This window comes from Danio rerio, chromosome 4 (assembly GCF_052040795.2).
Source record: "Danio rerio strain M-AB ecotype USA chromosome 4, GRCz13ab, whole genome shotgun sequence".
Classification (NCBI taxonomy): domain Eukaryota; kingdom Metazoa; phylum Chordata; class Actinopteri; order Cypriniformes; family Danionidae; genus Danio; species Danio rerio.
In genome coordinates, this window is record NC_141024.2 from 1,020,001 (window position 1) to 1,032,343 (window position 12,343).

At 39.1% G+C, this 12,343-nt stretch overlaps 1 protein-coding gene and 1 long non-coding RNA gene across 2 annotated transcripts in view; one reads left to right on the forward strand and one right to left on the reverse strand.

The window, feature by feature from the left end:
• tmem214 (transmembrane protein 214) overlaps positions 1 to 11,327 on the reverse strand; it is an 18,124-nt gene extending 6,797 nt beyond the window's left edge. The window contains 10 exon segments of the mRNA NM_001256176.1: positions 784 to 875; positions 1,374 to 1,515; positions 1,657 to 1,758; positions 1,938 to 2,019; positions 4,125 to 4,230; positions 4,525 to 4,607; positions 5,812 to 5,946; positions 6,752 to 6,902; positions 8,293 to 8,480; positions 11,032 to 11,327. Coding sequence (NP_001243105.1) covers positions 784 to 875; positions 1,374 to 1,515; positions 1,657 to 1,758; positions 1,938 to 2,019; positions 4,125 to 4,230; positions 4,525 to 4,607; positions 5,812 to 5,946; positions 6,752 to 6,902; positions 8,293 to 8,480; positions 11,032 to 11,155 — 1,205 coding nt within the window. The 5' untranslated portion in view covers positions 11,156 to 11,327.
• The window catches only part of LOC148679883 (uncharacterized), a 759,583-nt gene that overhangs the window by 339,751 nt on the left and 407,489 nt on the right, over positions 1 to 12,343 (forward strand). The window lies entirely within an intron of this gene.

Sequence of the window (12,343 nt, forward strand, 5' to 3'; positions counted from 1 at the left end):
TGTTCAGACCCAACTGTGTTGACCGCATCAGCTAAACTCTCCCACTCTGTTTTTTTCTTTTGTTGTTAATTCCGGAGAACAAACTTGCAAATAACACCGTTTTTCTCCGGTCTACCTCCGAAAGCAGCACCTCCAATTCACATTCTGTTCAAAGTTTCTCTTTTTGCTTGCTTTTGACATTGCTTTTTCGTTGGGTTTTCCATTAGCATAGTCATTAGCATATTCATACGGGGGAGGAGGCAGGGAGGGGTTTTGTGCTCGTGCATGTTGCGCTCAGTTTCACGTTCATTCAGATGTACAAAAGAATATGCGTGAGATTCGGCGTACGCAGTGTTTCATACATCTGAATTTTTTTCTGCGTACGCACATTTACAGCTTTGTGCGTACGCAATGTTTTAGTAAGATTTCCACGCAAGTCTTCGTACATGAGGCCCCAGATGTTCACCGTGTGTGTCTGTGTGTGTGTGCGCACTTGAAGATGTGCATGTCTGTGAGCCCAAACAGCCGTGTGTGTGGACTATCCTGTTGCAAAATGTGTCAAAAAGTCCTACACGACAGTAATAGTTTGATTTCAGTGTTTCCATGTCTGTCCTGCACTTCAATAAAGCCACTGAAATAGGAAAACTCCACGTGTCTTCATTCGACTTGTGTTTAATACTTTAGTTGGATTGATGTCATCTAAAACCTCTGCTTACTGGAAGACTCTTAATCAGAGTACTGTCTTGATCGTATTAAAATCGGAGTATTGGTGCACATGCAAACACGCTCAGAGACTCTGCTCACCTGGACTGCGGCAGGTGTTTGGTGTACAGCTGCCTCCAAACACTCAGACTCTGACTGTCCACGCTCAGACACTCCGTCAGACTCCTCAGCAGCTGCACAACACACCATAATGAAGATTCATACATCATCTCCAATATCAATAAACTAATATCTAGTCATGCAGTAAAACACTGATGATGTCATTAATATGAAACTCGCTGCATCATACTGATTTATAAGCATTACGGCTTCAAATTAAGATGGTGATGTGTTTGCTAACATGAACAAAACATTCATTTATCTCTGTTAAGGATGATGAAAATACAGTCATTCATTGTTAGTTCATTAACTCCACTTTGAATTTTGGTAACGCTTTAGTAAAGTCTTGAACTATGGTAAATGCTTTACAAGTATTGTAAATACTTTGAATGTAGCCTTGAGCGCCATCTGATGTCAAACACTAGCCTAGAGCGCCGTCTGCTGTTAAAAACTAGGCAAGAGCTATCACTTTATCACTTCAGCCCTAAGATTATACATCGATTTTAATGTTACACATCAATTTCAACAAAGTCCAGGAAATAAAAACAGCAAACAGAATACGTGCATCTCACCTCTTTCTTCATGGCACCAGGACAGTTGGGTGTGGCTCGTGACAGGAATGATGGGAAATATGTGTGCAGTGTTGATTCAGGTTTTGCACCAAAGGCCAGAACCTTTATTCGTGGGTACAGTCGACACAACTGCTCCTGCAGACTGAAAACAGAGAAAATAATGTCTAAAAACTAGCCTAGAGCACCGTCTGCTGTTAAACACTAGCCTACAGTGCTAGTCTGCTGTTAAACACTAGCCTAGAGCACCATCCTGCAGATCTGTACATCTCTAAGTGACTCTTACCTCTGTGAAAGAGCGTTTTTAGGCATGTAAGCAAAGTCCAGCAAAGGGAAGAACTCCTTGGGCCCCATTATCCCGAAGCCTTTGGTCAGGTTGGCATGAAGACTGAAACAGACAAATCAAACCGTTTGAGTTTACTAGAACACCACCAGCATTATACACTGCTCTCCTGCTTGTCTGAATAGCTGGAATGTTCCACAATGTGAAGTATTATGGCTTTAACCCTAACTCTAACCCTTTACAAAAATGAAGATGAACTGAAATTGAAGTGAACAGAGACTCACGTCAGCAGTCGCTCCAGATAAGCGATGGCATATGCGGAGAGAGCCTTCATCCCGAGAACAGGGAGCATGATTCCCAACCAGACTGCAGGACCACAGAAAACACACAGCTCAATTACATTAAAAACACTGTAAAGCACAGCAGGAGAAACACTGCTTTTCATAATACATTAATGATACATCCTTTTACAATATCCACTGGAAAATCTGTTTTAGGAGCAAAAATCTGTTTTAGGAGCAAAAGCTACAATTGTTCAATAGTTTATTCCTGTTCCTGTGCTAAAAATGATTGGCAAGCAGCCTTATTTCTTGATTTTTCATCTGTTAAATACATCCTTTATGCACTTTGTTTTTTTCCCTGTGATGTTTCTGACAATAATAAATGGATGAATAAATTGGTCATCTTTATTTTAAAATACCTGCTTCACTTTTTACAGTTATTGTCCTAAATAAAGAAAACTCTAATACATATATTTTTATTTAAATAACCCACATTATAATTTGTTACATTTTACATATTTCAAAAAATGTTTAATTTGTTTAATACAGTCCAAGTAAATCAAAAGTTGCAACCAATTTTGCTTCAGTATTGTAACAGTGATCTGATTGGATGTTAGTACAGCAGACACTTCATTAATGTGAACTCATTATTTTAACTGACTTGCACAGAATGCACTTAATTGTTATCCACAAAACCAGCAATAGCCCCTTTCACACAGGGATACCGGTAAATATCCGGAAAATTTACGGAACGACTTTACCGGTATATTCAAAAAAGCGCTGTTCACACAGGCGAGGACGTTACGGAAATTTTCCGGAAAAGAGCATTCACACATCCACTCCAAAATACCGATAAATTCTGACATCATTCACCACAAATGAGCTTTAAACGGCTGCGCTTGTGTTTGTAAACATTTGACTAAATTACAAACTCTTTTGATGATCAATATTGTGAACAACTTTTACAGGATCACTTTCGCATGTTGAGATGTTCATAATATGTGCGTGTGCAGGCGCTCACAGGCTGTTTCATGGGCACACGCAAAGCTTGAAGGTAAACAAACAACGGCTTATCATAAGCATCTTATCGATGATTATTTACACAGTTGGCATTAAGAAGAACATATAAACGTGATCTGACTAACTTCTAGCAGCTACATGTGTCTGGAAAAATATTCAAAGGCTTTTATTCTCACAAACCGCGCGGACGTAAATGCGTCTGACTGTTGTGATTGGCTAAAGCAAAAGTCTTACGTCAGCACGTTCTAGACGTGCACGCGCTTATTACGGTAATCTTCCTTCTGCATTCACACAGCGCAGCATTCCGGCAAATTACCGGTAATGTTACAACTTCTCTTTCCGGAAAACAGCCAGAACGAATTTACCGGTATTTTCAAAAAGGACCTGTTCACACATACAACCTTTCCGGAAAATTGCTGGTAATTTTCCGGAAAGGTCTGTATGTGTGAAAGGGGCTAATGTGTGCAAGCAAAATAAATAAGTTTAGATCTGATTACATGTGTACTTTAAATATGCATCATGCGCACGCACGCACGCACGCGCGCGCGCACACACACACACACACACACACACACACACACACACACACACACACACACACACACACACACACACACACACACACACACACACACACACACACACACACACACACACACACACACACACACACACACACACACACACACACACACACACACACACACACACAGCTCTATTTCCACTAAAAATGGCTAATTTGGTTCCTTAATCTGTGAATTCTGTTCCATATCTACATAATTGTAAGACAGAATAATATAGGATGGCATGTGTCAAAAAATTTGACACTAAACTATCATTTATACACACACACACACACACACACACACACACACACACACACACACACACACACACACACACACACGATAATATTTTCGTGCTTGGCTACTGTTCACTTCAAGCCTGGATTTATAAAGCAATCCCTTCTGAGTGTCAGAAAGCAAAACTTGCTGATCTTGTGATGAAACAAAGCAAAAAGTTCACACTCGAGTCCCACTGGACGTGTTCGGCCCCTAAAGCAGCAGCTCTACAGTTTTCTCAATGTCTCTCACTGTGTCCCAATTCGCCTACTTGGACTGCATCCTCAAACTGTGTGGTGATTTAGTGGTTTTGCAGTGTGTGCGTCACCTCTGATGCCCTGGCTGAGGTCGTAGAATCCTGCCTGTCCCAGAGCCCACATGATGGTCAGACACTTGAGCGGACGGTTCTGATGAGAGCGCAGCAGCTCCAGATGCTGAGAGAGAAACCAGAGAAAACCCACTATAACACAACTGACAGAAGAGAATCTGTTTATTTACGCCATTCAGCATCTGAGGCTATTTGAATGCAATGAACAGCAAACAAAAACTTGTATTGTACTTGATACATGATAAATAAAATGTAAAAATTCTGGCAAAATGGAGTACATACACAGGTACTTTTAATTTTCAGTAACCCAGCTCAAGTGCTTCTGATGAACTGTCATCCCATTACAAAATCACCGCAATTAAGATCTGATTTCTTTAAAAAAAATCAATGATCAACTCACGTCCGAGAGGTTCAGCGTGGCGATTTTGGGTTTGTCCTGCATGAGAGCCTGAATGCACATCCTGTAGCCGTGCAAAGGATCACCTGCCAATGCAGTAAAGACAGCAGAGCTCAGCAAACACACACATAAAAACTAGCCTGGAGCACCCTCTGTTGTTTAAAATTAAGCCTAGAGGACCGTCTGATTTTAAAATCTAGCTTAGAATGAAATCTGCTGGCTGTTATAATCTAGCATATAGCCCCCCCGGCTGTTTAAAAACTAGCCTAGATCACCATCTACAGTCAAAGACTAGTCTAGAGCGCTGTCTACTGTTATAATCTAGTCTAGACTGCTGTCTGCTGTTAAAATCTAGCCAAGAGCGTTGTCTGCTGTTAAAATCTAGACTAGAGTCGTCTACTGTTAAAATGCCTAGAGTGGCCTCTGCTGTTAAACACCAGTGCAGAGCACCATCTGCTGTAACAAACTAGCCTAGAGCACCATCTGCTGTAACAAACTAGCCTAGAGCGCCCTCTGCAGTTAGAAACTAGCCTAGAGCACCCTCTGCTGTTACAAACTAGACTAGAGCGCAACCTGCTGTTACAAACTAGCCTAGAACGCCCTCTGCTGTTAGAAACTAGCCTAGAGCACCCTCTGCTGTTAGAAACTAGCCTAGAGCGGTCTCTGCTGTTAAAAACTAGCCTAGAGCGCCATCTGCTGTTAGAAACTAGCCTAGAGCAGCCTCTGCTGTTAGAAACTAGCCTAGAGCACCGTCTGCTGTTACAAACTAGCCTAGAGCACGCTCTGCTGTTAGAAACTAGCCTAGAGCACCCTCTGCTGTTAGAAACTAGCCTAGAGCACCCTCTGCTGTTAGAAACTAGCCTAGAGCGCCATCTGCTGTAACAAACTAGCCTAGAGCACCGTCTGCTATTAGAAACTAGCCTAGAGCACCCTCTGCTGTTAGAAACTAGCCTAGAGCGCCCTCTGCTGTTAGAAACTAGCCTAGAGCGGCCTCTGCTGTTAAAAACTAGCCTAGAGCGCCATCTGCTGTAACAAACTAGCCTAGAGCACCATCTGCTGTTAGAAACTAGCCTAGAGCGGCCTCTGCTATTAGAAACTAGCCTAGAGCTAGTTTCTAATAGCTCTAACCCTAACATTCCAAAAAATCTCTTCATTTGAGTTAGAGGTTTGAATGACATGATGGTGAGGAATTAATGACAGAATCTTCATTTCTATCTGAATTGTCCTCAAATAAGTCTGTTATTTTGCTGTTTTTGACTGTTGTGCATGCAGTTTTCTGTAAATGCTCACTCGGCTGTCGGTCCTGTTCTCTCAGCATGGTGAAGACGCAATGGTCAAAGAACTCGGGCAGCGCGTCTGAACATTTGCCCAGCAGGTTCTTAATAATGGCCTTCAGCTCCTTCCCAGCGAGGCAGTATGGGTAATCTGCACACAGAAGCACAGTGATTACATTCAGACACTTCAACCACAACAGTCTTGTGACTCTGAGAGGCTGATGCTGGATTTAGTCCAGAAATTCATAATCTCAGGTTTATTTGGCAAATACAGCGCGCTGCAGGGATGACTAATTTTAGCAGGCAAACCCAGAAATGAGCATTTAAGCACATCCTGTTCCATCAATAACAACTCTTGAAAACGGCGAGTAAATCATATGAGAGTAGATTTTACACCAACACAACAAACTAATATCCACTGTAAGCCATTGACTGAGCAGAATCTGCTGATATTTGTTTGCTATTTCTGTCCAGACATTTGTAAAAATAAAACAATAATAAATTAGATAGATAGATAGATAGATAGATAGATAGATAGATAGATAGATAGATAGATAGATAGATAGATAGATAGATAGATAGATAGATAGAAAGGGTAAGCAAAGCAAGTCCTATATATATCTCACTAAAAGACAGAAATCATTACTTTACAAACTGTACTGTAAATAAATCACATCAATATTTGCATATTAGATAAAAATCTTATTGAAACTAATATAAAACTAAATAAACATATTTTTACACACATTTCTATAAGTAAATAAATAGCCTCAATGCTGGGCTAAAACTCAGATTACATGTGGGTCTGGTCAGAGACCAATAACCTGTTAGTATCATATTTACTCCTCCATGACAGCTGGGAGCAGCACAATGACATGCTACAAATATACATTATTTTTAAAAAGTCCTGCAAAATATCTAGTTATAATGTTGTGTAAATACAGCCTTAAATGTACCGTGAGCGTAGCTGCTGAGTGTGGGGTCTGTGTCTGGAGCTGGGAGTTTGTAGTTCAGATATCCAGCCAGATCCTTCACCCAGATGGACGGATTCTCAGGAAACAGAGTCTGACTTTTCTCCAGCTGCTGCTTCAGCTCTGCTATATTCAACTGAGACACACACACATTTACATATTTATGCATACATAGAGACACAATGTGTGCCAATGTGAACTTAAAAAAGACAATCATCAATTTCCTAGGTTCTCTTATAGCAGGGTTTACGCCCTACTGTAAAGCAAATGTTTTTAAATAAATTCCTGAACATGCATTTCCAACGTGCCTATTAGAGCTGCTAACTGTAGTATTGGTAACCTAGCAACCAACAGTAAACATGGCCAGCCCAATGGAGTCATATGGGTGTAATATTGGCTACGTCAGAGTTTATTAGGCAATTCTCACATATTTATATTAAAAGTCTTGTGAAATGAAAATTATGTTGTTTAGATGTTAGTATCAGAGTCTTAAGGATATCTTTAAGATGCTGCAAAACAGACAAAATTCAAGTTTAGATGATATAAAATCTTGCAGTTTGTCGCTTACACCTAAATGGGTTTTTTTTCAGGTCACTTTAGTTTCTCATCCCAATTGAGACCCATTAAATTCTCTCTAGTATCCGACATGCCCACCCTCTTTAGGCACTATACCTATTTGAGCTCAAACACTCATAGGTAGAGCTGTGACTAGGCATGGGGCGATAATCGTGTTCAAGGTATACCGCGGTTTGGAAAAGTCAAGGTTTTAAAACCGGCAAAATTTTTCTGCTATACCGTTCCTGAAGTACGAGTAAGATTTTTTTATTTACATTTTTTAGGACATCAGTATTTCCAGCAGAAAAGATCTCTAAAGATGCTGTTTTAAGTTGTAAAAAAAAAAAATCAGTGTTTTTGAAACGAATGAAGACAGCAGAAGTCAGTGATTCATTTGAATTATTAAGCCTGACACGTTTACTGCTCCAAAATATTTAAAATGTTTCCCAAATTAAAACATATTGTGTACAAAGTGGGAAAAGGGTTTTGTTTCATACCAAGACATTTAAAAAGAACATATATTGGAGCATTAATCTCCATACGGTGATACTGTGAAATTTATATCCAAAGTTATCATACTGTCAGAATCTTATACCGGCCCATGCCTGTGACAAAAACAAAACGCTATTGGCTGTTTATAAAAGGGGGAGTGGCTAGTCTATGTCCCACCCTCTTTTCAGGTTTCAGGTTTTAATTTGAAATTACATCAAACATCGAACAAAAAGAAATACACAATTCAAAGCACTTCACAGAGCATTTAAACTTAATACACACAAGCCCAAAACCAATTATTTTTATATGAAAGTTCATCATTCATTTTTTTACGCAACATTTTTAAATGTGCATTAACACAGTGTGATGACAAACCTAAGGCTAATGGAAGCCTTTCAGCTGCATTTCATCTGAGACTGAATGAATGTGAAAGTCTGTGTGTTCCTGACAGGAGTGTGCTGTCGCATTGCTGTACTCACGGCTTTGACCGCCTCCTCCAGAGTCTTGTAGTGGACGGGTTTGGGGCTGCTGTTGGCCGGGGGTTTTTTGGTCTGCTTTCCTGCGTTTGGTTTCTTCTGCTGGGTTTCCACCGGTGGAGGAACCTGCTCTTTATTCTGCTTCTTCACCATCTTCTCGAAGCCGTCAAATATGGTCTCGGACATCACGTCTGCACACAGAGAGAGAACAGAAGAACTCAGAATGACCACAGCGAGAGGCTTTCTATAGCAGCCTGATGACCCGTCACACACATTACACAACCACACACACACACACACACACACACACACACACACACACACACACACACACACACCTCTACAGGCACACATTATAACCCCCCAACACACACAACTGTAAATATACACTTACGGATACACACACATAACTGTATATACACATTTTACAACATGCTACTTACACACACACACACAAAATACACAAATATTACACAATTATAACTATTGTGAAAAGCGCTATACAAGTAAAATTGAATGATACAACACACACACACACACATATACAACCCTACGTACACACACACACAAACCTACAGACAAACCAAAATACAAAATACACACACACACACACTGCACAACTCTACTACATACACACACACACACACAACCCTAAAGACACACACACATACATACATAGACAACCCTTCATTTATACACACATACACACACACAACCCTACAGACACACACATACATAGACACCCCTAAACACACACACACACCTCTACCACACACACACACACACACACAAAACCCTACATACAAACCCACACACACACACACACACACACACACACACACACACACACACACACACACACACAAACAAACAAACACAAACCTACAGACATACACATACAGACAACCCAAAATACACACACTGCACAACTCTACTACATACACACACACAACCCTAAAGACACACACACATACATACATACATACATAGACAACCCTTCATTTATACATACACACACAACCCTACAGACACACACAAACAGACACCCCTAAACACATACACACACAAACATACAAAACCCTACAGACAACCCTACATACACACCCACTGCACAACTTTACTACATACACACACACACAATCCTACAGACACACATACATAGACAACCCTTCATACATACACACACACACTACACAACTCTACTACATACACGCACAAATTTATTACAACATATTACACACATAACCCTACATACATTCACACTGCACAACTCTACTACATACGCACACACACACAACTCTACAGACACACACACACACACATTACACAACTCTACAGACACACATACTTAACCCTACAGGCACATAATACAACCCTAACACACACACACACGTATACATGTATGTATGTATGTATGTATGTATATGTATATATATATATATATATATATATATATATATATGTATGTGTGTGTGTGTGTGTGTGTGTGTGTGTATATATATATGGGCAATTCCATGCAAATGTCAACCTTGCCATAAAAAACAATTTACTTTTCACCAAAATAGACAAACCGTTTCTACATTTTTTGTGTTAGCAAGTATTTTACAGTACTGTAAAAATACTCGTAAATGTATCTGTCAGTATTTCAAACTATTATATTTAATTTGCCAAAATCACACAAGTGGCTATTTCACAGCTGTCACATCCATAACGGAAATGTGTCACATCCATAACCACACTTTTTCTTCATATACAAAAATGTCAAATAAAATAAAATCAATCATTATAATTCTATAGTGAGCCGATTCATACCTGTTTGATGAGCATTGTTTCTTTTGGGCTGTGCAGTTTAACTGTCAGAATTTCTAAATAATCTGTTGTCCATTGCAAATTCGCAAACTTTTTTTGTTACATCCATAACGCATGTTTATTTTCCTAATTTAAAATATAAAACATGTTTACATATTGATATTTTTCTGCTACCATAACTCTGTGGTGAGCTATTTTGGAAAATATAAACAGAAGTTTCGATACAATGTCAACATATACTTTCTGTGTGAAATTATGTTTTGAGTTTTTACTGCAAATGTCACATCCATAACGCTGGAATTGCTCATATATATAAATATATATATATATATATATATATATATATATATATATATATATATATATATATATATATATATATAAAAACACACACAAATACAAATATATACACACTGATTTTACAACATGCTACATACAAATACACAAACATTACACACAGACAATCCTACCGACACATTAAACAAACCCCCCCCTACACACACACACACACACACACACACACATAACACAACTCTACAGACACACATTACAACCCCAACCCCCAACACACACAACTGTATATACACATATTACAACATGCTACTTACAAACACACACACACACACATTACACAAGTACAACTATTGTGAAACAGGCCATACAAGTAAACTTTAATCAAATTACACAATACACACACAACCCTACAGGCATACATTACTACCCCAACACACACACAACTGTACATATAATCACACTACTTTAACAACATGATACATACAAACACACAATACACAAACATTACACACAGACAATCCTACAGACACATTACACAACCCGTCACACACACACACACTATTGATGTTACTGCTGCTGTCAGTGTGTTGCTATTTCGTGCCATAACGGCTGCTGTCTATGTGTGTGCGCGTGTCTTACGGTTGCTGTCAGTATTGGCCTCTCTCAGCGCTTTCCTTGCTGATTTCTTGTCCTGAGTTTTGGAGCCGCTGGTCGCTTTCTTCCCTTTCTTCACCACCTCCCATTTGCCCACACCAGAGGCCATAATGTCCAGCTCAAGCAGACAAACAATAATTAAAAATCAACAGTATTGATCGAATTAAACCAACGGTTCTTATGCCACGTCTGTTTGCCGTGAGAGGAACTGCTTCCTGTTTCCAGCGAGTCCACTCTGCGCTCTTCCGGCCAGATCAAGACGTTCACTAGAGATCAGTCGCTCTGGTAAATCTTTTTCCTTTAATATATTTTTTTCAGTCAATCCCAGCCCATCAAAAACGCTATGCGGTATTTATTATATATTATAGATATTACCGTCTAGAAATGTGTTTTATATTAATGTAACAATCTTAATATTCGAGGAAACACTCTAGCTAGCCTGCTAAACTCCTCGAGAACAGTTCGGACCTGACCAATGAGAGGAGCCTCTGAGCATCACGTGACTCTGTGGTCCAGTAGAACAACAGGAGAGGCTCACAGTATGAAATGTTCTATGCTGAGCTTCTGCGCATGTGTACTTTTAAATGTGTTGATAAAAACTGCCTCTGCTTTCGGTTTCACGACATTATTTAAATCTAAATACGATGGCGACGAATTATGTTTGAAAAAACTGCATTTCCCTTTGTATAACAAATATATTTGCACATAAATGTATATTATTTGCGATATTGTGAATATTCACATTCCTTGTTTAATGTATATTATTTTTAAACAATCCATACCGGGTAAAATCGTTACACTTATTTTTGACAAACAGGGTATTTTTATATATAAATAGGTCGTTATTTATATTAAATATACTAGAAATAAAAACGACTATATGCAATACTAATTATATATTAATCAAATGGTTAGATTTTTTGTGTATTTCTATATTTTATGTACGTGTAATAAATATACACACACGTATTATGTAAATAAAGGGTCTTACAGATGCGTTTAATCACAGCTATCCGTTTAATAAATCTTGTTGTGATTTGTCCTATGTGTGGTAGAGGGCGGCAGAGAGCTTGTGTTCAGTTCTGATACAATGACCTACAAAGAGCGACTCAATGCCAGTCTGTGCCAACCTGCCCTGGCAGACCAGACACATTCATTTGCCTTAAAATGTATTTGCATAAATCTTCTAAAAGTTAATAAATAACATTAGGCATGTGATATATCAGATAATTCTCCAAACAGTGTAATAATACAGTAGAATCTGCTGTCAGAATATTTATTTACAGGTCACTGCATC